The sequence below is a fragment of the Tauraco erythrolophus genome, chromosome 3, assembly GCF_009769465.1.
Source record: "Tauraco erythrolophus isolate bTauEry1 chromosome 3, bTauEry1.pri, whole genome shotgun sequence".
In the NCBI taxonomy this organism is placed as follows: domain Eukaryota; kingdom Metazoa; phylum Chordata; class Aves; order Musophagiformes; family Musophagidae; genus Tauraco; species Tauraco erythrolophus.
In genome coordinates, this window is record NC_141467.1 from 61,613,638 (window position 1) to 61,640,104 (window position 26,467).

Here is a 26,467-nt window from a genome sequence, read left to right on the forward strand (position 1 = left end):
TTTGGCCATGTCAGGAAAAGAGAGACAGTGCTGAGGATGACTGGTTCATTTGGGGAATTCAGATAGTAGCTAAATTCAGATGGCCGTAAAAATTTAGATGACCGTAAAATGCTGCTGTAATACGACTCATGGCCATTTGGGAAAGATCACCCAGTTGTGGAAGATGCTGGGGAATGCTTTATAGGTCATAATGAAACAGATGTAATGATTTTGTTTATGCTTGTAAAGTGCCTTGCTTTGTATTAAGGTAGAGGAGATATTTCTCTGATATCTTAAAAACTGAAAGGGAAAATTAAGTACAAGAAGTTGGGTTTTGTTTTCTATCTTTGTAATGGAGGAAATAAGTCCTTTAACGTCTCTTATGATCAAGTATTCCCTGGTGGGATCTGTCCTCACATGGATCTCATCTCAGTGACACAGATGAGGATGCTGCACTCATAATTTAAAGTAAATTAAGCCCAGACTTTTGACTGCTGGTAAATTGCCAGAACTGTGCTTGGTTGGACAAGCTTTGGTCACTGCTGTGCTACAGAATGCATTTCAGTTTCCTTTTGCACATTAAACCTTAATGCTCCTATCAAAAAATAATTTGATTGGAAAATTAAAAATTGGCTGCTTGTTCCATCAAAAAGGAATTAAAACTGAAGGGATGAAGGGATTTGTCTCTTTCTTCAGAGCCAAAAGAATAAGTGTTAGCACATACTGATAAGGAAGCAAATATTCCTGCTAAAGAAACTTTTTTTTTTTTTAAGTATTCAGGAACACCTAATAAAAAGGCACATAAGAAGCAAAATAGAACAATCTGTTGTTATTTAACACAGCAAATACTGTTGAGATACAAATACAGTTAAGTTTTCTCCGGTAACTAGGCAACAGAAGAAAATACCACTTATCTGAATTGCTCTTTATTCTACTGTTTTTTAGCTCTGCAGTAGTGATTTTTATTTTCCACACCTCAAACACAGAAAGAACAACTGTTTATGGTGTAGCTAAGTTGTTTAATGTACTGTTTGATACAGGGGCAAATTAGACGTCAGAATAAATGTCTACAACTGCTACAATCAGCCATTAATGACTTTTGATCTTCTCACAAATGTTTCAGTAGATTATGTGACATAATCAAATGTCCTCTACTGACTTAGGCAATTGTAATAAATATGGACTACATGAGGCATGAAATCAGAACATTTTCATTTTTCCAAAGAATGCAAATGGTCTCTCGTTCGTGTGTATCATCCTAAGGACATTTTAGATTCAGCACAGGGTAGCAATGTAGTCTTTAACACTTCTAAACGGACTTTTTTTCTAGAGCTGTACATATTACCATCAGATGGATGGTTTCATTAAGGTGAAAATCTGTAGCAAGAAGTGCTCAGAGCAGTAGTCAGACTGGACTTGCATATGGCTCTGTGCTTGCCTATGCTCATACTCATGCACACTGTCTAAAAGAAAAGCAACTGAACACAACTCTTCCTGTCTCCAAAATCTCAGTTTGTGGCTAAAGATTTGCAATCAATTGTGAGGCTGGAAGGAAGGAAGGAAGGAAGGAAGGGCAAATGGCAAACTTTTGGATGGGAAGCCCAGAGGAACTCAGAAGACTGAAAGACATTGATTGAGCCAAACCGTGTGCAGCAAGAACAGTTCAGTCCCACACACATGGGAACAACAAGTCCACAAGCAGTGAGGATTTGTTTTCTCTGTTCCACTTATTGTAAGCCTCAGCTGCCTGTACTAAAAAGAACCATGGAGCAGCTTCTGAAATCATTTCATAGAGAGAAGTAATGGGCATAAATGACACCCAGCTACTATGAAGTAAACTGGGTAAAAAGCCAAGCTTTGTTAAATCACTGCCAAAAGCCTCTTCAGTTTCGGTGATACTGGGATATTCACCTAAGACCTTTTATAAAAGAGTAGACGACCTGTAGTCAGGTTGGAGACCTTCAGCCCAGATGCCGGTGGCATGTCAACGCTCTCTTCCAAACTCTGAGGAGTTGCCTTCTGTTTGGAAAGTATTTTGGGGGCCTTGTTGCCCACCTTGCACTAGAGCAAGAGCTGGGGAGGATTTTTATCCACAAATTGGAGACCGAATATCACATTTGTAAGAATAAGGGAGAAAGGAGTGACATTATTCTGCACACAGGAAAAGAGCAACTCATCCCCATCATGGGCTTACAAAATCTCACCTGGGTTTGAGTTTGCTGAGTAAAAGCTATACCTTGCCCTGCAGGAAGGTATTAGGTTTGTCAGCTGCCAATTCCTGGGGAATGAACCCTGTGAGATTATTTACATTTATCTCAGTTCATCAATTAATGTTTGTAAAGCACTCTAAACTTGAAAAGCACTCCAATAAATATTTGGTATTATCATATAATTACACCACCACATCTCAATTAAATGCACAATTGGGCATGCTTTAATCATGTAATTGAAGTGTCACCAGAAGTATTTCAAATGTAGGGGTATCAGTCTATGCTGACCATCCTCAAGACTGGTATATAAGCCTGGAGCAAAATGAAGACTCTTGATTTTGGAAACACTGGAGACTCATTGTCGGATCAGAATGAATGTCTCTTTCCCTAGAATAGAAATACTTTTTTTCCACAACTACAAATATAGGTAATTTTTAGCTTCTATTTGTCTTATATCTTGAACACTTCTTGAGGGCAGCACAAGGACTAACCTGCTTTTCTGTTTTGTTGTTTGTTTGGTTTTTTTTTTACTGCATTGCCTTCTCTCATTAATATAATAGAAAAAAAATATCATCTGTGATCTTGTCTCAGATTTATATCCTTCAGGGTTATGCTTTATCAATGATCTGTATATGGTACTGTGTGATGTACCAAAATAAATTAAAGCAATTAAATGCTGAAGCATTCTCCATTTCCTCCAGAGGGTAAAAAAGACATTAAGCCTCAAATAACAATATATATGTTGCCATCTGATTATCAGCAGTATAGGAAGTATTACTTCCTGTTCCATTGTCTTCTTTCTGAATAGCAAGCTTGTTTATATCAGTGTTGACAATGCAAGCAGTGGTCTGGCTTCAAAAACTAAAAAAAAAAAAAAAAAAAGAGTAATTTTAAAATAATAAGATTTTATATCGTTTTTTCATAGTGCATTTTATGGTCTTCTACCTGTAAGATCTTTAGGAAACTCAGTTACTTCTAAGCTTTTCTCCACAAACATGGAAACTGAAATTGTGGATTTTTGGGGGGAGATGGAGTTTTTTATTTGTTGTTTACTTTTCTAATGAAAACAGAAACTTTAATGGACTATCTTGATTTATTAGATGAAGTAGTTACTTTACTAGATGGCAGTATTGTTACCATACTTCTTATTCCTCCTTTTTACCTTCTTCCTCTGGTGCTCTAACTCTCACTTCTTCTTTCCTTGCCATTTCTTTTCATGTCAATTAAATGCTCTTTGGAGAAATAGACAGGTTTTGTATATTTGTACAGCACCTGCACAGGACTGTAGTTGAGGCCTCTAGATGCAATCACAACCAAAATAATAACATTTACATCTGCTCTTTCAGGTTCCTTGGCATCAGTTTACCCCACGATGAACCTAAGATATTTTCCAATGCAGAGCTCTTATTACTTCTTCCTATATCTTTCTGGAATAACTGTATATGAGAGTCACAACATGGGCTCACAGAAAAATGTGAGTTTCCACCAAAACAATGCCAGAAGACCAAAACATAAAAACTCTTCAGGGCAGGAACTACTTCTGAGTGTGTCTATATAGCATTTGCTGACAATAGGACTCCAGTGAGGGTGTCTAAAATGCAATTACATAATGCATATATATATAAAATGGAATGTGTCATTACTGCAGTGTTAAGCTATATTTGGAAACCACAACAAGAAAAGCACTCTCTCCTTTTTTTTTTTATTTCATTATGGGAAAAAAGTGTCTTTGATATATGAAGCATTTTATGAGACCATCTTTTTATTTTAATAACTGCTAATTTGCACACCTAACATCAATTGCTGGTGCAATTAATTGTGGATGCAAATGAGAATGTTTAGCTGTCTAATCATCTGATTGTGCCTATAAATCAGTGGCAGTAATTATGTGTGTAAATGCTCATTTCAGGCTGCAATTAATTTGGCCAAAATTGATAGGACAGAAAAAAATACTGAAATTTGGTCCCCAATGTTTAAAAAGAGAAAGTCTCCTCCTCCTCTGCCTCTTGTGTCTAAATTGCAGAAAGCTAAGTACACAAAGAGCAATGATTCCCCAGTCCCCAATAACTCACTGCCGGTGTTTCACAATAAAGTGCAATGGGAGAGGAAATATTTCCATAAGGGTTCATTAATCACAACATATTTGCCATGCACAACCACTCTGCAGAGCAGGTAAAGAACCCTAGGGAATGTTGCCTGGCACAGCATGTCGTTTTCATAATAGGAAAAGTATTTTTTTTTTGCACAAATGCTGTGGAACTGAAGTTGCAGATGGCTCCATTGGCAGAGCTAGAGCCTCCTGGCACAACCCTCGGCAGCCAAAGCTACTTTAGGTATTTACAGCAAGGGTTAGTGATATCTCAAAAGAAGGATGCTGAAGATGCTCTCTGCCCACTATGTGCAATGTTCTCAGATGTGCCCCTTGGGAGGACATGTGAGGCAGGCCAATAAAACTCCACCCAAAAACCAAACTACAGAAGCAAATCCGAGTCTTACCTGTCCCTGTTGTGCTGCAGGACACTAATGAGAGGTCTAGGAACAATTATACTGATTGTGACTGAGAACCTAGGGGTCCAACGGACCCCATGAGCAGAACTGCTCAGCAAAAGATGCCTTTCCAGTTCAGTGGCTTCTTTTAGATCTGGGCAGTGGGCCATTTCACTTTGCCTAACCCTGAGGACATCAAAGAGCCCCTGTTATCCCATCATACTCTAACCCATCTAGACCTGCTCAGTGCTTTGCATGAGAGGTGGGGTTGTTGTCTTGCTTATTGTACCTCTGTGGTCTCAGTCTCTGAGTGGTTCATTGCTGCTTCACTCCCACATGGGACTGATAAAATTCAAAGCCGCCTGGTGTGATTTTAATTTAAATGTGAATTTAATGTGTTTTCCTTTTATATTGCTATGATGTGCATTGTCAAGAGAAATGCTGCATGCTCAGATGTGGCCTCTCAGCTGTTTCTCTGTGCTACTCCCTGGTTTTGTTTGATGCATATTCCTGAGTAAAAACATTGCTCTGTGGTGGGGTGTGCACTGGATACAAGAGTAAACTGGGTACAAGCACAGCGGTCATTCTTCGTGGAGACAGCTGAGTCTTGGACTGTTCTGCCAGTCAGAGGCCACAAATTTTCTCATTAGCAAGGATACTGCTGGAGTTACAACCGAACAGAAGAGGGATGAAAGGTTGCATGCATAAAAACAGGTTCCACAATTCAACATGCTCCATCAGTTATGAAAAGGGTTTTAAGACAAGGACTTGTGAAAAGGAGAAATACTGAAATGTTTCATCTTAACCAATTAAAACAATTCATATTGGAAGTGGTTAAAATTTACTAAAATTTTTATTAGAAAATGTAATATCGTAAAACCAAAAAAAAATCTGCGAAAGATATTACAATGATCATAAGGAAATGCTTTCAGGACTAGGATGTGAAAGATACAGTGAGGAATAGAGAAACAGAGACCTGTATCAGTTAGTAGCCCAACAGGGTACATTGGTAGGATGTAAAACACTCTGATGCAAGACAATATCATAGAATCATAGAATGCTTAGGGTTGGAAGGGACCTCAAAGATCATCTAGTTCCAACCCCCCTGCCATGGGCAGGGACACCCTCCACTACACCAGGTTGCTCGAAGCCTCATCTAACCTGACCTTCAACACCTCCAGGGATGAAGCACCCACAATTTCTCTGGGCAACCTGTTCCAGTGTTTCAACATCCTCATTGTAAAAAATTCCTTCCTTATAGCTAATCAAAATCTACCCTCTTTCAGTTTATAGTCAGTACCACTTGTCCTACACGCCCTTGTAAAAAGCCTCTCTCCAGCTTTCTTGTAGGCCCTCTTTAGGTACTGGAAGGCTGCAATAAGATCACCCTGGAGCCTTCTCTTCTCCAGGCTGAACAACCCCAACTTTCTCAGCCTGTCCTCATAGGAGAGGTGCTCCAGCCCTCGGATCATCTTTGTGGCGAATATCTTAATCTTCAGCATTTGTTGTTAAGTGAGACTGCTTTTTCAGCCAGCTTTAGTTAGTTTTGAACCAAAGTGATAGCAGCAGGGTGGGAGCTTGGACTTTCTGACACAGAATAACAGAGAGCAGATCAGAATAACAGAGCAGATGAAAGGCCACCCGGAGTCATTGTTGCACTGTGACACAGGTGTGTCATGGGAGATCTCTGCAAGCTCTGCAAGGGTCACAAAATGCATCACAGCAGCTGGGTGGCTTGGCCATCGAAGACCTCCCTTGCTTTCTAAAACCAGTCATTGCTTCTGCACCCATTGAAATCTGTTTAATTGACTGGTGGCCTGTTGCTTTTCTCCCTGCTTGCACAGGGCACCAGAGCTAACAGGCATTCTGACCATTACTGCTCTCATCTGCTGGTTACTACTGCCAGCAGCAGCAGCAGCCTGTTGGGCTCCTGGCTCCTGCTTCTTCTTACTGCTGCTGCTGCACGGGAGCCATCGTAGTGAGTCACTTCTAGTCACCAAGGGAACCCACAGCCAGATCTCCGCTCTTCTTAAAATAGGAACTCTCAGCTAGATCTTCTCTCCTCCTAAAATAATCAAACTATGAGAAAAAGTGCTATATATTTGGCTGTATCTGAAATACACTATTCAATGCATGAAATGGGTGGAAAAGCAGGGCAATGAGCTCAGCCGTAGCAGGGCCACAGGCTAAGACCACCCCAGGCTTGCAGTGCAGGTGGTCTTCCAAGTCCACATAAAGTCATGCAGAAAGAAGAGCAGAGACTATTGCAGAATTAGATTTTTTTCCCCTTGTTATTTGAAAAAACTCTGAGGGTAATCAACACCATCCCCCTATAGTTCAGTTCAGAAAACTGGGTCCTTGAAAGGAGTACTATTTAGCAAATATGACAATGCTAAGCTTTTAAAATGGTTTTATGAAGGCAAGCCTTGCTTTCAGTTTAGTTAACTCTTATCACATCAACTATTATAAATTGCAATACAATAATCCTTTTAAATAAATGTTGATTATTTTGAAGTATGTTGAAAAAATGCTGGTTATTTCCAAGGAGAAGTGTTACCTGTAAAATATCGTTCTACATTTCTATAACCTCTCTCTTTTATTTCTAGGTATTTCCACACAATATACTTGGGTATCCGGAGTCGACGGAGTGGAGAGAATGACAGATGGCGGTTTTATTGGAAAATGGTGTATGAGTATGCAGATGTGAGTATGCTGCATTTGCTAGCCACGTTTCTGGAAAGTGCACCACAGCTGGTCCTGCAGCTCTGTATTGTTGTACAGACTCGTACACTCCAGGCTCTCCAAGGTAGGAGTTCATTTAATGTATTTGTTTTTTATCATTTTAGGAAGATGTAATTTCTATATATACATACTTATCCTTCTTTCAAACTGCTGTGTGCCTTGTACTCCTGGCATAAGAGCAGACCTTGCCGGCTAGCGGGTATTAAGCTGTTAACAAGGACTGCCAAGAAAGCCTATGTTCTTGGAGGTTTTTTTCATCTTTCTTATTGGCCCTGGGTTATGGGTAGGATTTATAATGTTTTGATTTCTGCATGTCCTTGTAATAGAAGAGCTCTTCTGATTATCCACTGGGCCAATGTGAAAATGGCATCAATCAAACTATTGCTCTTCTCCTTATGCTTCTTTCTGTGAATGTTCAAAACCCTCCAATCTGCAGTAATGAGGTTCCTATTATGAGATTCGTATTATGCAAAACAGAAAATAGCACAGCAGAAAACAGCTATTCTGTGAAGAAAATGCCAGTGTCTGTGGAATGCATGTCCATCAGTTCTCAGCCATGTTTATCTGAAATAACGTGTGTCATCTCCTGACCGTTACAACAATACTCATTCCTTTAAGCTCTGAGTTTCCTTCTAAGGTTGATACTTTCAGCAAGCGTGATTTCTTCTTTAAAATGGTAGATGCATGCATATGTCCTGCTGTAGGGGTTGTCAGTCAACGATACAGATACAAGAATATTGCCTTCTCTACTGCTTTTTTGATGCTACTTTTGACTACCTGACAGCTTTCCCTTCGTATTGCACCATTGGTTTGCCTTATGGCTGCACCTGGGCAGGAATTATTAGCAAGGGAATGAGATGAATGAGAACTTGGGGTCCAGAAGGTGACACAAACATCATGAGGTGGTGAGGAGTGAAGGGAGGAGGGAGGGGAGGAAGAGTGGAGGGACAGAGGGAGGAAGGAAGTGCAGTATTTTTGCCATTGGTTTTTAAGAAACAACTCATGTGCTTGCCACTGTACAAGATAAAACTGTGACAGCACCTTGCTCCAGGAAGCTCTGGGTCTAGTTAACTTATAATGAGTAACATTCAGTGAGACTGATGGGGTGAAAAAGACTGGGAACAAAGTGGGTAACTGTGTGAAGACCTTGATCCTGGGCAGTTTCCTGTGGATAAATCAGAGGCTTTTCATTTACCTCCCCTTTGAACTGATGTCTAATAACAGCTGTCCTGCTTCCTGTGTTTTTGGTTTTGTTTCTTTAGATCTAAAACTCTGTCAGCTTAAGGGGAAAAGAAAGCCAAAGTTTCTATTTTAATTAGTTGGTGCTCTGTACAAGGAAGGTTGCCTAAGTACTTCCTACAGCTATTTCTCAAAGTGATCCTGCCTCACACCAACCAGTCCAAACTATTATCATTCAGGAAAAGGTCTTATTACTTCAGGGAGCTTTGTCCCTCTGTAAAAAGAGAGTCCAGAGAGAGGCTTAGGAGAAGGACATAGCCAGGACACTGTATGGTCAGCTGTAATTCAGCTATCTTCATAAACTATTCATACAGAGGGCCTCTCACCCTCATTTCAGTGCAGTAACAGCTGTGTCTATGAGAAGCGTGGCTGGTGAGTAGGCACTAAGCCTGTGATGTACTCTGCAAGTGGTTGTTAATTAGAGAAAACCTGAAATGCTTCAATTTAATGGTTCCTGAAGCCTGCAATCAGCTCTCTGAAATCTATGTATCAGAAACCAGAAAGGAATAAAACTATAATTATGGATTTCAGCTGAGAAGGCTGAAAATATTTACTGATCCTCTCTTCCCCCATTTTCTTCCACCTTCCAAGGAGAAAAGGCTCCATTTAAAAAAACTAAGAAAATTAAACAAGGTTGTGACATTTTATTAAACAGTAGTGCCGTTACGTTCTCCTGATGAAAGCTAATATGCTTTAGTATGTTGCCAGCTGTGAAAATCCTTTTTCTGTTCTCTCTCCATTTTTAAAGAAATGTTAAGGATAATGCATTGCACTATAGGATGGTAGATTTGCTGTGAGGCTGCATAAGGAGAGCATAATTTCTCTCAGTGGTATCATGCCACAACTGGGTGTTTTAAAAGCCCTAGCCATAAGGTATATGCTTCAGCTAGCTATCCACTCGCAGAGCCTGTTATAGAGATTTCTAACATGGATCAATAAACAGAGTGTTTGATTGGTTTTCTTTGTTTAGAGAATGCTACAGGTTTTTATTATTGTTCTTTTAGTTCTCTGTCCTGCAGGACAAAGTTATTGTGACAATTGATAAGTGCCATTGCTGGTCCATGTTCTTAAAAGTATACTTCCATCACAAACCACAAATTTGGCGTGGGAAATGAATGATACTGGAAATGTCTTGCTCTATAAGCAGGGTATTTCTAATATCAAGCCATTAATGACCACAAGAAAGACTGTTAAATATTTTATTTATGAAATTGTATATTTTCCATTCCAAATGCACCAAAATAGCATCATTCCCAACAGGAGACTGCTATGAGTGTGACCGAAGATTGCCCATTTTGTAATGAGTGTTGACTAGGTGTGGATTATTTCTTATTTCAGTCCTTAAGCCCTGCTAATCAAGGTAAGAAATACATACAGGCATGTACATACCTCCTTAGGAAGATCAAGACAAATAACATGCAATGTCTGCAAAACCTTCCCTCTCAGTCTTCCACACACTGCAGTGAGGGCTGCTTCAAAAGCTCAGAGGATGCACCACAAGAATCCTTTAGCATTTGCCTGGGCTCCCCAAGCATGAATTAAAAACCTGCAATGTAGACATCTAGCAAGGATTGTGTACCACTGTATTGTGACTGCTGCAGCAGAACGTTGCTTATGTGGAAGGCCATAGACACTCGTTATGGAGCGGCATCTCACTTCTGCGTTGTCACCCAGAGAAATCTGAGTATTGATAAAACAGTTTCTAAACTATTATCTAAAAATCTGATTCTTCTTTCCTCAATGTTTTTGGTTGGTTGGTTGTTTTTTCTCCTTTCTCTTAGTTTATCTGTAGAAAAGTCATATCCTAAGCAGCTTCATGGTGGGAGTCACTAGCTTCAGCAGTCCTATTCCTATTCTAGGTGGGAACTGTATGAGGAATGGGGTAGCTCTGCGAGTGGGGGGAGCAGTGGCAGAAAGTCCACTGATACAACTGGTGCTCATCCTGCATCCAGCTGATTGCATAAAAGCATATGTGTGGACAGAAGTGTCTGAACTGTCTGCAGGTGAGTTAGTTCATCTACCAGAAACAGTCTAACAGCAATAGCCTGGAAGCCAGAGTGGGCTGACTGATCTCGGTGCCAGCCTACATGCACCAACTGCCTGAAACTCCTTGTGGTCCTGAGCTCTTTGCCTCGTGTTGTCCATTCTGCTCCCAGGGCTGGGCGACCAGGTCCTGCACTGGATCTGCCTCTGAGTCAAAGGGAACTGAAATACCAGATTTGAAAGTCTTTGGATTATTGGATTACCAAATAAATTCAGAAGGCTGCGCATAATTCCCTTAAAAACACCTCCACCCTTCAAGCCATTTAGTAAATAAGCTGTAGTTTCACAGTTTTTGCTATAAAAACAAACACTTCCACAATAAACTGCCATAGACTAAGTATTAGTCAAATTAGCTGACAAAGTAAGACCAGCCTGAAGGTTGCGAGACCCCTCCTTGGTTGGGTCTCTGGACATCCAATGTAATCGCCACATCTCACTACACTTGCTCTATTGGCTCGACATGTCTTAGGACTGACAAAGTGATAAGACCTGGACTGGTAAATTGGCTCAGGGAGGGTTATTCTGATATCACTTGAAGCCAACCTACCTGCAGGCTGCTGCTGAAAATCTTGGATTTAATCATGGAAAGTCCTGCCAGCACTTCATCCCAGCTGAGTGCTCCTGTCACATCACTAGCATTCCGTGGCTGCATGCTGGGTCCCTCGGACACTTTTATTTTCCCCATCACTCACTTAGTTGAGGCTCAGCAGGATCCAGTTGTACTCACCAGGTCAGGAGGATGTCACACGACTGGTAGCACCAGCCATTGGGAGGCAGGGAGGCACAGGGCATCAAGATGGGTCAAGAAGGTCAGGGCTGCCCCTTTCTGTGGCACCTTGTTTTGGAATCATGCCCACAGGCCGGCAGTCATCCCTTGGCATTCTCCTTTTATTTCCTTCAGTTTTCCCACTATGCCATTTGATTTTAGAAAGCCTTCCCATCATAAAATTAGTGAAAACAAACAAGCAGAAGGTCCTGCTGATCATCTGGTTGGGAAGAGACTCCTATCCATTAGCATACAGTTACTGTCATCTTACTCAAGGGCATGGTTTTCTAGCTGCTCCTAGATGAGCAGATAGACAAGATTACTCCCTGGATTTACCACAGATTTCATTATTTATGCTGTATTAATTAACACATTGTGTAAATTATAGATTAGCTTCTCATTCCTGTTTACTGCATATTATGCTGGCTAGTCAGCACTTGACATTTTTTTTCGTCAGCCCCTGGGGGGGTTTGTTCTGGCTTCTCCATACAGTACTATTAATCAAAGTCTCTATCAAAGTTTAATCAAAGTTTATATCAAATAAAGCTGCAGTTCTTATTATAGACTGACAGTAGTGCAGAAGCAAAATGAGAAGTTCAGGACCATTTATAAATTCATCAAGTTTCATTGAAGTCACCACACGCCATGTAGCTGCTGGTTTCTGCTGAAACTGCGTTTCCATGAAATCTCCCTGGCCAACCATTTTCCCATTTTCTACCAGCTCTGTTGGAAATTCCCACACTGTTCATATGCCGACACCACAGCCAGTGTACAAAAGTTCACATTGCTCTCCAGTCCTTCTACTCCAAACAAATTGCCATTCTGCCTGAGCTGAACAAGGAGTTCAGAGACTTGCCAGCAGTTTATGACATGGCTGATAGGTCCTAACTTTATCTGGCAGAAGGAAATTATGTGTTAGCTAGTTCATTAAAAAATCCTCTGGCAAACCTCATCCTCATGCATCAGGAATTCAAACTCTCTTCATATCAGCGCAATAAACTGAAATTCATTTAAGTCTTTACAATTTTTTTGTGTGTGTGTGAGGACAAAGCTATGCTTTTACATGGCTTTTCTTTTTTTTTCTGACCTTCATAGCAATTTTGGATTGCTCTGTAAAGTGCTGCCTACATTTGCAGTGCTCTTTAAATAAATAAATAAATAGATAAATAGATAAATAAATAAATAAATAAATAGAATTCTGATGTAGAATCTTATACAATTCAGTGTATATTTATATGGAAATAAGGTGCAGGACTCGAGTTCTGGGCAAGCTGCCATTGCGTTTCTCTGTGCTGTCAAGGTTCTGCACCACTGCAGTCCAGCACTCAGCCTTTCCAGAGAGAAAGCAGAGCAAGCAATAGTCACAGATTCTGCCTGCAACTTGGCAAAACAGATTTTCAGTGACAAGGATGAACAAATATAATATACTATGGAGTAAATGTGTCTTCTGTGAATGACTTTTAAATTGATTTGTAGGGCTCTTTGCAAATCTTAAAATGGTATCTTGCACTCATTAGGCTAGAGCCATCATATCAGCACACCCTTGCTTCTGATAGAGCAGGAGAGGACTTCCTGAAGGCGATCTAGTCATATAATCCATTTCGTAACCTGATTACAATCTTAAAACTAGTTATACCCTTTGTGTGTAATATACCAGTTGGAAGTTTAATTCTCTGATTGATAGAGACCTGCTGGTGGTGTCCTGCCTTTTTAATTTCATCAGCAGTTCGTCCCTATTTATTCTTGCACTATCCCTCTTTTTACACTTGTTCCTTAAGGAAATGAGGTTCATATGATTATATAGTCCACTTCTGTCCTTCATTCCTGACTTTTAAAAACTTCTGAACCATTGGACTATTTCACTCAAATATAAAAGCACAGCAAACCTCTCTAAGATAATTATGTGTCTTCAAACGCTGTGAAAAAAAGTGTCCAAGTCAGAGGAAAACAAGACATATGAGAGCCTCCACTAAAGAGAAAAGCAGGCAGACTTCAACCATTGAAGTCTTTTTGTTAGGCACCAGCCACCAGCCAGTCGAAAGGTGCATTCTTCCAGACAAGGCATTGCACTGCTTTCCTCTGCCCAGTGGGACTATTGTGATAGACAGATGGGATTACAGCATAAGAGATATTTTGATAGGAAAGTAAGAGTCATTTGTCCTGCTGCTCATTCTCTCATCTCATGAGAGGTTCTGCATTCTCTTGATTATCTTGACAGACTTTCCCTTCATCAGTTCCAGTTCAAATTCATCTTTGGTGAATATGGATGACCAAGACTGTACAGAGTACACCAGATTACATTTCTCCAGGGCCCTTGTAGTTCTCAGGGCAATATCTCACTGAGTACGATCTAGGACTGTAATTCCCTATTGACTCAGACATTGCACTGGTTATTCCTACTTATTTCATGATCCTTTAAAGTACACAGGCTCCTATGGTGTCATGTCAGTCTGATGAGGCTTCAATTACATTAAAAAAATTTATTACGAACTAAATGTACATAATGAAATTTCATCTAATTTCTACTTTTCTAGCCTGCAAGGTACTCCTGATTTTTCCACATATCACTTTCCTTTTCTACATTGATAATGCCTCCAAAAACCTTATTAGTATATTACTTTTTAATATCAACATCATTAAGAGGCTTTTTCCAGAAGTTTTTTGCTTTGCAGGGTTTAAAAGCTCCAGAAATTCTTCTGTGTTTTGCCTTAAAGAAAATCCAAGTCTGCTCCACGGAGAAGTGCTCAAACAATTAACTTCTGCTGCCTTCACTCATTTCCTTAAAATTCCAGTAGACAGACTTACTAACAGATCTATTTTTGTTTGGCCCTCCATTTTTTTTAAATCAAACCAACATTCATGTGATCCAATGCTATTTTTTACAATTAGTTGTCCTATAATGACCTCAATACTTTCTGTAACTAAGTTTAGAAAGAAGCCTCTCTGCTTTCTGTCAGAAAATCTGTCAGTTGTCACACTCCAGAGTATCTAGGCTGCCTTCAGTAGCATTTGTTCTACAGCCTATATCTGAGAAATTGGAGTCTGCCATAATGAGACAATTCTCTGCAGAATTTCTCCCTGTAATAATGGTTTGAACATCTCTGTCCATATCCAAATTTAACTCTGGAATTCTACAGCAGACTCTAACAACTACCCACTAACTTTCCCCAAAGTCATTTTGTAGGCAAACAGAATCTGTTCTATTGGGGATCCCTTTCTGAAACGTCAATCATTGCATTCACATACATCACTTTTACCATTATTTCCATCTTTTCTGAATACCAGCTTCTCTTCAGGAACTATGTCCGGGAAGCGACGACAAGTCCGTGATGCTTCTATAACTCTGCAATACTCTTTGTAATCCTATAGTGCTTTATGTCCTGCACCCATGACTTTATTTCCTGTGTTTTGCTACCCAGATTCATTGCAACAATAGTTCTCTCTGTTTTTATCTTAACTTATTCTATTTTCCATACATCAGACACTGTCCTTTCACTAACTGCATTACCAACCCGAACTACAGCTCTCATCAGTTATGACTTTTTTTGCCTTTCTTCTTCTGTATACCTTGATGTAATAGATGATTCTATGCTAACTGCTGTATTCTTGCTTCCAGATGCCCTATCCCCATCCATTCATGTATCTATAGGTGTGATACATTGATACAACTTTATATAAAGAACCAATGTACACAATGTGGTGGGTATTGTCAGGAAGATGAGGAGTTGGCAGAGTGATGGTGGTGTTCCTTAGCACATCCGTAACAAACTCAGTGTACCTCAGGACCTCAACCTCTGAAAGTCAACCAGAGAAGATATTAGTGGGCATTTTTCTTCTTTCCGTCTAAGTGCAGTAAAAAAAACTAATTCCTGTAGCAACATCAAGAACAAAAGTGGAACTGCCTCCAACATTTCTTCCCAAATAATATATGCTGGTGACTCTTTTTTACTGAGTTCGTGCTTGTATCTTTATCCCTGTTTAATTCCTATTAAACGTTCATAAAAAGACCACAGGATCACACAGAACTATATAGACCTATCAATATGAGTTTGTGATATGAGGCAAAAAATAACATTTGTGGAGCTTGGCCACTCATTGTCCATTTTTTGCCACCCATTAAATCACAGGAAAAATGGAGAATATACTATGCAGGTCATTCTGAATGAATGGCAATAAAGCTTCATAACATACCAACATGAAATCTGCATGTGTCATTTTAATAAAAAAAAAAAGGTATTTAAAACAGTATTAGAAAGCTTTAGTATACATTTTACTGCTTCTCTTTTTGCCTTCTTTCTTCTGGCCACGTTAGATATCCTAGCTGTATTTGCAGATACAGATGTCTCCAGTTAAGCTTCAAGATCCTATTGAAAGGCCTCAACAAATCAGCTGCCTACCAAAGATATGAAGGAGGTGCCTCTTTCACTAAATTTTGAAAAATCTTGTCATATATTTAAATGTGAGCCCAAATTTAGACATATATTTTGTAATACCTTAAAAGTATTACACTAGTCTGAAAGGAAAGATTTATAAGTGTTTTTATAAATTTCTTTTTGTATACGAATATGACTTCAAGATTGGTTTCTCAAGGCTTTTTGATGCAGCTTGTCTGAGTACGAAACTGATAATCTCACCTGTGGATTGCATTCCCAACTCATACATTTTGAGATGTATCATTTCTTAACTTGTCACAGAATCAAGCAGTGTATTAGGTTGGAGGATCTTCAGCAGATCATCTAATCCAAACTCTGGCTGAAGCAGGGCCAGCTGCAAAGATAGATCAGGTTCCTCAGAGCCATGTCCGTTTGAGTTTTGTGTACTTCTGTGGATGGAGATCCCGCAGCTGCACTGAATGAACTGTTGCAGAGCTCACCACCCTGGTGAAAATTTCTTTTCTTACAGCAAATCAGATCTTCCGTTGCTGTGATTTGTGACTGTTGTTTCTTGTCCTTCTGCTGCGCACCTCTAAGAAAAGTTTATCTGAGTTTTCTCTATAAATCTCCTTTAGGTAGGAGAAAATGGCAACTAGATCTCTACCCCTGCCTCACACTCTTCTCTACCAGCCCTCTCCCCTCACTACACAAGCTCAGCTCGTACACCATACGCTCCAGCCCCTAAACATCTCGGTGGCCCTCCGCTGGCCTCACTCCTGTTTGTCAAAGTCTTTCCTATACTGGGGCCCCAAAATGATATAGACATGCAAGAGTCTTCCTTTGCCTTTGTAAGTCTTTCTGTGGCTCCTCTCATCCTGCTGAGATCCTGCTGCAGGGTAGCCCTGCCCTCCAGCCCATCAGCTGCTCCCCTCTGATGGGTCCAGCCTTTAAGATCATTGTAAGCCTGGAGGTACTGTGAAGGGAAATTCCTTACTGTTGCAGGGAATGGCAAAATAAAGCCTCTCAAAATTACTTTCAGGTTATCTACAGGTTTTAAAATTTAATAGAGGCTCCACAAAGCTGCTAATACATGCATCGTGGTAAAGACAGCCTGAGACCCAAAGTAGAGCGTTTAGTTTCTGTGAGCGTGATATATTGCCTACACGCTAAATTTTATCTGTTGGGGAATGTCAGAAAGTTAGTGGCGTATCCTTCTGCTCCCTTTTTGTTGTGCTAAAAGCACATTTGCCAAGGAACAAATGCCTAGTTTTGTTTTGGGTTACTGTGTTTTCTATGACTGGTACTTTTGTTCAGGAGTGGGAAAAAAGTGATGCATGCTTGGCACAGAAAAAGCTTTCTTGTGTCTAATATAGCAGTGAGAAATTTTAGTCGTGATTGTGTCTTACCCAAAACCTGCACAATACTGCAAAGATAAGGATTAACTTGAATTCTTCATCAGGCAGTGGCCTTTAAAGCTCTAGTCTGGGAGCTTTATTCATCCAGCTTTACTCCAAATACATAGATCTGAAATTTTCTCAGCCATTTTCTTTCTTGGTGCATGATATATCCCCTCCTTATTCATCTTGCACCTTTTGACCTATTGGCAAAATTTACCAGAAGAGTAATCCTTTCTGTTGAGAGTGATTTTAGCTGAAAGTTGCAGGTCAAAGTGGGACTGCATGTTTTAAAATGTGTCTTGCAGGAAGTTGAAGTGAAGTTCAAGTTTAGTTGTATACAGGATATAATACAGGTGATGAAATCACCTGTGGCAATTCATATCTATAACTTATTTTATAGGTATTAAGTATTTTTCTGTTGTGCATACACTAGGCGAATATTGAACTGCAAACTTCAACAAAACCCATGGCATTAATTTTGCACTCAGTTTCGCAAGTATCAAGGAATAGCCAGTGCTACAGTGAGACTCAAACAGAAGGTCCAGTTTGGCATAGGAGGGTCACTGCTGTGGGCACCTGCTCCCTGGAGTCATTGGAGTCAGCTTTCGTCATTAAAGACTCTTCACTGGTCTGGGTTTACAGGACCATCATTTCATGAAAAGGTATTAAAATAGCTGTCTTTTGTGTTAGACTTGACATTCTACCTAACCTAATGGGGACACAAACCTATTAAATATATTTTTATTAGGTTTTGGTTTCCCTAAGTAAATTATAATGAAAATAAATTCCAAATCCTTTTTTTTTTTTTTGTCCTATGGGTCGGGGTTTTTTTTTTGTCCTATGGGTGTTTTTTCTTGTAGTGTGTCAGTTAATAAAGTGGTAAACTGTATTGTGTTTTCTATATATAATGAATACAATCTAAACCCAAATCATTAATGGCTTTTGTGTTACAGTTGAAGAGAAAATTTCTAGGTTTAGTTTTGAGTGAGACATTTAGCCTATTATTTGTGCATGGGTGGCCAGTGCGCTCTCGTGAGTTTCATAGATTTCATTTCATAGATTTCTTGGTTGGAAAAGACCTTAGAAATCATCCAGTCCAACCATCCCTAATCCCCATTAAACCATATCCCTAAGTAGTTCATCCACCCTATTCTTGAACACATCCAGGGATGGGGACTCAACCACCTCCCTGGGCAGCCTATTTTTAAATGGCCTGGGCAGAAAGAATCTCATGACATGAGGCTACTGAATCACTATTGATCCCAGCCCATTACTTTTAATAGACATTGGGTCTGCATGCTCTTTCATACCCTGCGGGCATTTCAAGGTGCAGAGGAATTCTTCCATTCTCACATAGGTGACTCAAAAGCATGAACTGAATCCTCTCTTGGTGTGGTTTTCCTGGCACAGCTACAAATGGTCCTCCTTATCACCCTCCAGCAGCCATTCGGGATCATCACAGGATTTTGCAGGTGCTCTGTCTGCGGCACCCTCCTGGAGCACCCACCCAGTGTAACCAAGAGGGCCCAGCAACCCTGTGGCAGGGTCAGAGAGTGGCTGAGGGACTGATCAGCAGCACCCACGGGTGCTGGCTGCTGGGGCTGGGGGGATTTCGGGACTCATATGTAGCAGAGATCAGCTGCAGCGAGTCCCCTCTGCCAGCTGCCGTACCGCTCTCAGCAAGGCTGCTGCCGCGTCCCCCGCAGCGGGGACAACCGAATGACTCACGAGAAAACTCCTGATTCGCTGCAGGTTGCAGTCTGTGAAATGAAATAAACTCACCCCCATCTCAGCTTACCGTTTTAGGCTGTGCTAAAATCTGCAGTAGCTCAGGGGCTGCTTCGTGAGCCGTGCTGCCGTCCCCACCACAGGGGCAAGCGAATGACGGGGTGTACCCCTCCTTCAGCCATCTGCTGCCACCCCTGCGTCAAAGCCCTCGGAAAGCTTATGCAACTTCAGGCTGTTTTCAGGTTTTAACGAGTGCCTTCCATGCTCTCATATTCTCTTTCCTGCTCTGTGGAAAAATCTATCAAGTGGTTCATTATCACTGGAACGGTGGATAGATAGGAAAGAGTGGTTCGTGCACCATCTAGATAAATTGGATCTTTGCCAGGTCTCTCGTGCCACAGAACGGCGTTCAGAGCTCATTTTGAAATCCTAGGTTAGCCACTCTTGTTAATGAAGCTTAATAAGTAAGAAAGATGTCAGAAAAAAGTGAGCTCTGGTGATCTTCTTGATCCTGACCCTAAGCGGCATGGTAGCGTTTACTCTCTGGGCACTCATAGCAGCTCGTCATCCTTATTGTTTATATATAGCACAAAGCATAACCGCTTTCCTACGTAACTGGGCTTTTTGCTGGTTTTGCACAGCAGAAGGCAGAAAACACGCAACGTGAGTCCAAGGCAACAGTAAAATGAAAATGGTTTCCCGTGTCTTTTCTTCAGAACCACTGTAGTCCCAGCAGATCTCATAGGCACGCCGTGAAACCGGTAGTCTCATCTAGAGGTTTTTAATCCTGTATTTTCACCTGCAAGCACAACAGACACTAAATTGGTTTGCAGTAAAAAGTGATCCTTCTAGATGATGAATATTTTATATCTTTTTCTTGGCATTTCCTTTAAAAAGCATGATTTTACTTTCCACTCCTATGGAGTCATTTTTGTTTTAAAGAGCTGTCTCAGAAACACCTGAAAGTAACTTGAATGGGGATTCAGCAGGAAAGAAATGGGTTTACAATCATCTCCTGGAGAAAAAAATCCAAAGGTGTTTTCTGTTTTTGATGGGGTTTTTTTTCAGACTTTGACTTTCACTTCCTTGATAAGGAGGGTCACAGCAAAACCGGGAAAACAAGTTGGAAAGTGTGCATGAAGCAGCCATACACCTGGCTGACTCATTCCCCACACCTGCTCTAGAGTGGTTCACTTTCAGCTACGTCAATGCTGTTCCTTGAGATGTAGAGGGGTGCAGACAAGGACAGAATCAGGCCTTTGGCTTTGCAGCAGCAGCACATCGCGTAGCAGCAGCCTTTGGAACCAGATGGGTTTTCTGAGCAGAGCATAATGGATTGCGATTGAATTGATATTTTAAGCTAACAAATGTTTAGATCAGAGAGGCTCACAACACAGACGCTCACAATACAAGGCTGATTGCAGCATGACAGAAGCAGCTAAATGCTGTAATGAGGAAGGTGGTGTCAGCATTTCACTTCTGAATCTCGATTCTCAATGACTTCAAGCAGCTGTAAAAATTTACTTTTAGCTGAGGCTTGAACAAGAACATGGGCCAAGACCCAGAGCAATCTAAAAAGGGATCCCTGTTCATCTCTGTATGAAAGGCTTCTCAGTATGAAAATACTTAAATATAAGAGGGTAGCAATATCTGCTTCCCCACAGATAGGGTCCTGCGTTTGTTTCTGAAGCTGAGATGCAAGTGAGGCAATGAGAACGAACAGAGCTTTGAAAAAAGCTCTTCTGAAAAGATCAGCTGGATAAAATATACAGAGCTGCAAGCGATCTCTAGGGAAGCGCATCAGCCATACTTCACCTAACACGAAAGCTAAAGGACTTGTAAATTCAACGATGGCAAAGACAAAATTAGGTATTGAGAAAGTACTCTCTTTAAACCATTAGCCTGTATAAGGTATCCCTCTGTCATAAAGTATCACTGAGGCCAAGCAACCAGTGAGGGTGACCAAGGATTGAAGAACCCTTGTTAATAATGAAAATATTCAGAATTCTAAAAGTGCTTACAAGCCAGCCATTCTGGAGGTATTTACACGCTTGTATCTTTCAGAGTTCTGTTTCTGGAGGTAGAAAAAGCCCCTTTCTTCATGGCAGGATATTCCTGAGCTATTTATTGTAGAATTTCTTATACCTTTCAGTGAAGCGTCTTGCACTGGTTGTTATAAGCAACATAAATGAAATGGCTGGCCTGCAAGTCCAGCTGACTTGTCTTATGTTCATCTGTTACTACACTTGAGGGAACTCTTCTGCGTTATGGGCTTTTTTTCTCCTACTTGAGGTTTCATCAACAGGGAACAGTCACCAAGACAAAGTCTTTCAGATTTTACATTCAAAAGTATTTAAACTGGCTCTGCAGAACAAATTAGGAAGATCAAAACACTTAAAAATATCTCCTGTTTTGACAGTCTTGGTATCTGTACACACTGTGAACCGATTTCCAGATTTGATGCTAACCAGAGAGTTCCATATGCAGTCTTAAAGCAGAAGAGACAGATCACTGCATATACAGAAGTTAAAAGGAAAATTGAAAAGTGTTGTAGAAGATGGTTAGATAAATATCTTAACATGAGCAATTTGTAGAACAAAGTCCTCAACTAAAAGAGAATTCCAATTAAGAGACTTTCACGCATTTTTCTACATATGAGCTGTACTCATCATGAAATAAAATAGCCCTGCTAGCAAGGCTATGGAAAGATGGTTCTCAGATACCAAATCCCTGATCCCAAGAACTGCATAAAAAAGTTTGCCAAATGTCTCCACTGCCAAGTCTAGAAAGAGAGAAGATAAAGATCTGAAGTCTGAGGAAAGCTGGAGTATAATGAAGAGAATACTAGACTTTTAGATCAAGTCTTGGGGATGCTATTTTGGTTTCTTCCTGTAACACATCAATAACCTGTTACTTTGACAAACACTGTAAAAATTGGATATCTAAAGTTAGGAAAAGGGATCCATAGTTAAGCACGTAAATCGGTAATCTGCTTCTCAAACAGATAAGCATTTGTAACGTAAAAAGAATTTTGCAGTTATGTGTTTGTAAATATGTTATGGCTACAGAGGAATTGTCTAAATACCTGTTGACCCGAATGACAGCTTGCCCCATTAAAAAACTGAAATCATATATCGTTGAAAGCCATGAAAATATTTGTGAATCTTCTTATGATATTCTGTGAAATCATTAATATTTTGTAGTCTTGTGACTCTTAATAATTCAGTCACAAGACATTTTGCAATTTATAACACTTTCTTGACTCCATTTATAAGCGCCATAAAATCATTACTGGATTTAGAACATATATATTTCTTTGAAAAAAATAGGATTATCTGGAATACAATTAGATTTTCTTTCATTTTGCTCTTTTATTGAAGTATCTCATGCCCATCAGACTGTGAACTTAGTTATAAGTGGGTCGACAATTTCGCTGCCTGATAAGATGGCCAAGAGGAGTGAAATCTTTCCTTAAGGACAGTATTAATTAACTAACTGAAATTTATTTTTTTATTTTCCCCCATACGAACACAAAAATATACCTACAGATTCATTAGCATCTCACCGGTGAGTGCTCAAATGTTTATTAGTTTTTCGCAGTGACTATTTGATGCTGGTTCCAGTTAAGCACTACTGCCCAAACATTCCTTCTCTGGCTTATTAATCCACAGTGATAAATTCTATTTCCTCCTCCTTGCTGTCCTCCCCTCCATTCCCCCTTCTAAACACACTTTTCCCTCCCTGTCATTTGCAGAAGATGCTGGTTTTAAAGACAATGTCATAAATTTTGATGAAAAGGGAGGTGATGCTTTCAACCAGTACTTCTGTTGTCAAAAACAGATGCTTTAGCTGCTGAGTGTCTTTGCAGACAATCATTAAAATATGTTCAGCCTTCTAAAGCCATTACAAACGCAGTAATGGTACAACTCACAATGTGTTTTTATCGTGGCTTCTCCCAATAGTTAAAGGAATGTCAGGTGTCAGATAAGGAGTGATGTGTTTGGGTCACCAAACTCGCTTTCCTGCAATGAAACACAAAGAAACTATTAAAGAAACAATACTAAGCTACAAAATGCAAAACAATAATCAACAAAAATTGGCAATATGTCATCTAACGGTGTCCAAAGTGAGGCAAGAATAGGCAAACTGCCCAGAATGGTTCATGTATTTATGTGTGGAGGGACTCAGGACTGAGATTAGAGATTTCCAGGCAAACAGGAACTACATCTGTGTTGTTCTCCAGCTGGGGCATGAGAAAAGTGCCCACCTCTCCTCACTCAGGACTGGGAATTCACCCTGTACGTGGACGTCTTAGAAGCTATATAGATTTGGCAGAAGTCTGCATGTCTGCTAACATTTCCTTTCAGCAATTGCAAAGACAAAGAAGTAAAAAAAGCAGTAGTTATGTACATGATCATAAATGGCTCTCGCCTGTGTGTGTACCCGTGTCCCAGCAGGCTTTAGGATTTCACCAGGGAATGCAAATTAAAACTGACTGCAACAGTTGGCTCTATATTTTGTTGTCAGGAAGCAGCATTCATTCTCTTCAGTGCCTGGTTTCTGTCGCCTTTCTGCTTAAGAGAAAAAGAACAAAAGGAGGCAAGGAGGCAGATCAAGAGAGCATGGCATAAAAACTAAAATATGCTAAAATTATACCTTCTTGCTGCCATGAAGTGCTATAACACAAGGATACTGAAAAGCCAGATTTAAAATAGCAGAAATGTCCTCTTCTAAGAGGGGAAGAAAGAGGCAAACAGGTAAAGGTACTGGCCAGCAGAGTGCAAGCATTTAACTGACCCACCAATCCTTAACTTTATGTTTGGATGCTCATCACTATGCAAGCCTCCCTCAAAGCCATTGTAAGACATTGTGGGACTAGGTCCTTCTGCAACTTTATGCTGAATAAAAGCACATAGAATCACAGAATCATAGAACGGTTTGGGCTGGAAGGGACCTTAAAGATCATCTAGTTCCAACCCCCCTGCCACGGACAGGGACACCCTTCACTAGCCCAGGTTGCTCAAAGCCTCATCCAACCTGTCTTTGAACACCTCAGGGAATGAGGCATCCGCAGCTTCTCTGGGCAACCTGTTCCAGTGCCACACCACCCTCAGAGTGAAGAATTTCTTCCTTAGATCTCATCAAAATCTACCCTTTTTCAGTTTAAAGCCATTACCCTTTGTCCTATCACTACATGCCTTTGTAAAAAGTCCTTCTCCAACTTTCTTGTAGGCCCCCTTTAGGTACTGGAAGGCTGATAGAAGGTCTCCTTGGAGCCTGCTCTTCTCCAGGCTGAACAACCTTAATTCTCTCAGCCTGTCTTTATAGGAGAGGTGCTCCAGCCCTCTCATGATCTATGTGGCTTTCCTCTGGACCCACTCCAACAGGTCCATGTCCTTCTTATGTTGAGGGCTCCAGAACTGGATGCAGTAGTCCAGAGGGGGAGCCCACGAGAGCAGAGTAGAGGCGCAGAATCACCTCCTTCAACCTGCTGGCCACGCTTCTTTGGATGCAGCCCAGGATACGGTTGACTTTCTGGGCTGCAAGTGCACATTACCGGCTCATGTTGAGGTTCTCACCAATCAACACCCCCAAGTCCTTCTCCTCAGGGCTGTTCTCGTGGTGCATATCTTTTCTTCCAGACAAGATAGCTTCCTGGAACAATTGTAACACTGGCACCATGAGTGGTACCCAGCCCTCACAGCAGCCTGCAGAAGCATCGCCTTCAACTCTTCTTAACATTTCCCACAGGAGTACTGTTCATGCAGGTCACCTCCAGCTGACCTCCTCCAGTGTAACTTGTGATGTAAACCTGCAGGTATGGTGGGCAGTCTCTCCTGCTGTGTCTGTTGATGGCAAAGCTCTTGTGAGCCTTGATAAGCATGCCAAGCAGATCTGTGTCCTGCAGGGCAGCCAACCTCGCATCATGCAGGAGGAGGCTGCTGCCCCACCACACTGGGTCTGTCTGAGCAAGTCCTGGGGTCCTGGGATCCCTGGCATGGGCACCTGACACTGGGGAGAGCACAAGGGAACTCTACAAAGATTTCACATTAGCGGTTCGAGTTCAGCTTCAGTTTTTGATAAACAAAGGTTTGCAGTGATTTTGGCTCAGGTTCAGGTTCAGTTTGGCTCAGTGATTTTGAGCTATGCTTCTCAGACATCATCCACTGTCACAGGGTTACTATGAGTGATCATTTTAGATGGATTCTGGTGGAATATGCCAATGCTCTCAAACATCATTGATCATCTGGCTCAGATGCTTCTTCTGACTTGTATATGAAATGAGCTCACATTTGTTTTGACTTGTTTAGTTTTCTGCCAGAATTCAAGCTATCTCCAATTGAATCGTTTTAGCAATGTTCTCCTTTCTGCCGTCTGCTTGGATGGGGGCTTGGCTTTCCATTGGTTTCAGTGGGCTTTTGGTCCATACCTTCTTATGGGTGCTGCTCTGCATATCTAACTTTCTTGTCATCAGTTTTATGCAAGAAAATGAATAAGTAGCTCAACAAGAGAGAAAACTTTCTTAAACTAGATATTCCTCAGCCAATTGGTTTGCCTGACATCAGGATCTCCTCACCAAACGGAGAGATGTTGACTATCTGTATATGCTCCCTAGATTCTCATGTGAAGAAATTATTGGAAGTTGCTCAAAAAACTGACAAGTTTTTTTGTATTTTTTTTTAATTGAGAACATCAAGTGTCAACAATATCCTGCTTACACAATACTGATACAATTTATGGCCCAGTACTGTAATCTCTACCATCAACTGCCATGGGAGCTGCCTGAACAATGAGTCTTTATTATGTGTGGAGCATTTCATACCATCTGTGTCCCAGAACACTTAACAGAGTTAGATAAAACAATCTCAGTAAATAACAGCAGAGAATAAATACATTTCAAAGGTTTAGGCAAAGGAAAGCAGAAATAATTCAAACTCTTAGTCAGACATGCAGCATGGAGCTTGGAAGTAAATGATGTCATGTATTTCTTTTGCAAATACCAAGAAATTAGAACAGGTTTTTTCCATCTGCCCTCTGAAATACCAACAGTACTGCTCTAGAAAGCTAGAGAGAATTAGTGCCATAAACAAGCAGCCTGGAGTCCGACAGAGGCAGCCACGCAGTGTTAAGCGTTCAGTTCAAGAAACCATCAAGTCCTGGTTTAACAAGATACTTAAACCAGTCCATGTCATTAGAGTTATTCGACTGTGGAAAGCTGGACGTGTTTAAATACCTCCCTGAATTGTGAGGATGATACTAAGGAAACTGCATGTTAAGGGTGAAATTAATCTCACTGAGCTGTATTTCTGTTTAAAATTTTGGTGTCCTGTTTAAGCTACTTCTATAGTCAACTAAGAGAGAGGTGCACCTGAAGGACATTCTTTCTTTCTCGAGAGGCATCTAATACAGGTGAGATGACTTACCCTATAGATATGCTTACTTCACTCCATGGACTAGAAATGGAGCCCAGGTAATTGATTTAGTTTCAGTGTCTGACTTTAA

At 40.7% G+C, this 26,467-nt stretch overlaps 1 protein-coding gene across 1 annotated transcript in view; it reads left to right on the forward strand.

Annotated features, from left to right (window-relative positions):
- The window catches only part of XKR4 (XK related 4), a 229,674-nt gene that overhangs the window by 138,194 nt on the left and 65,013 nt on the right, over positions 1 to 26,467 (forward strand). The window contains exon 2 of the mRNA XM_086608652.1: positions 7,283 to 7,482. Within this exon, the coding sequence (XP_086464778.1) occupies positions 7,283 to 7,482 (200 nt within the window). The remainder of the gene's footprint in view (positions 1 to 7,282; positions 7,483 to 26,467) is intronic.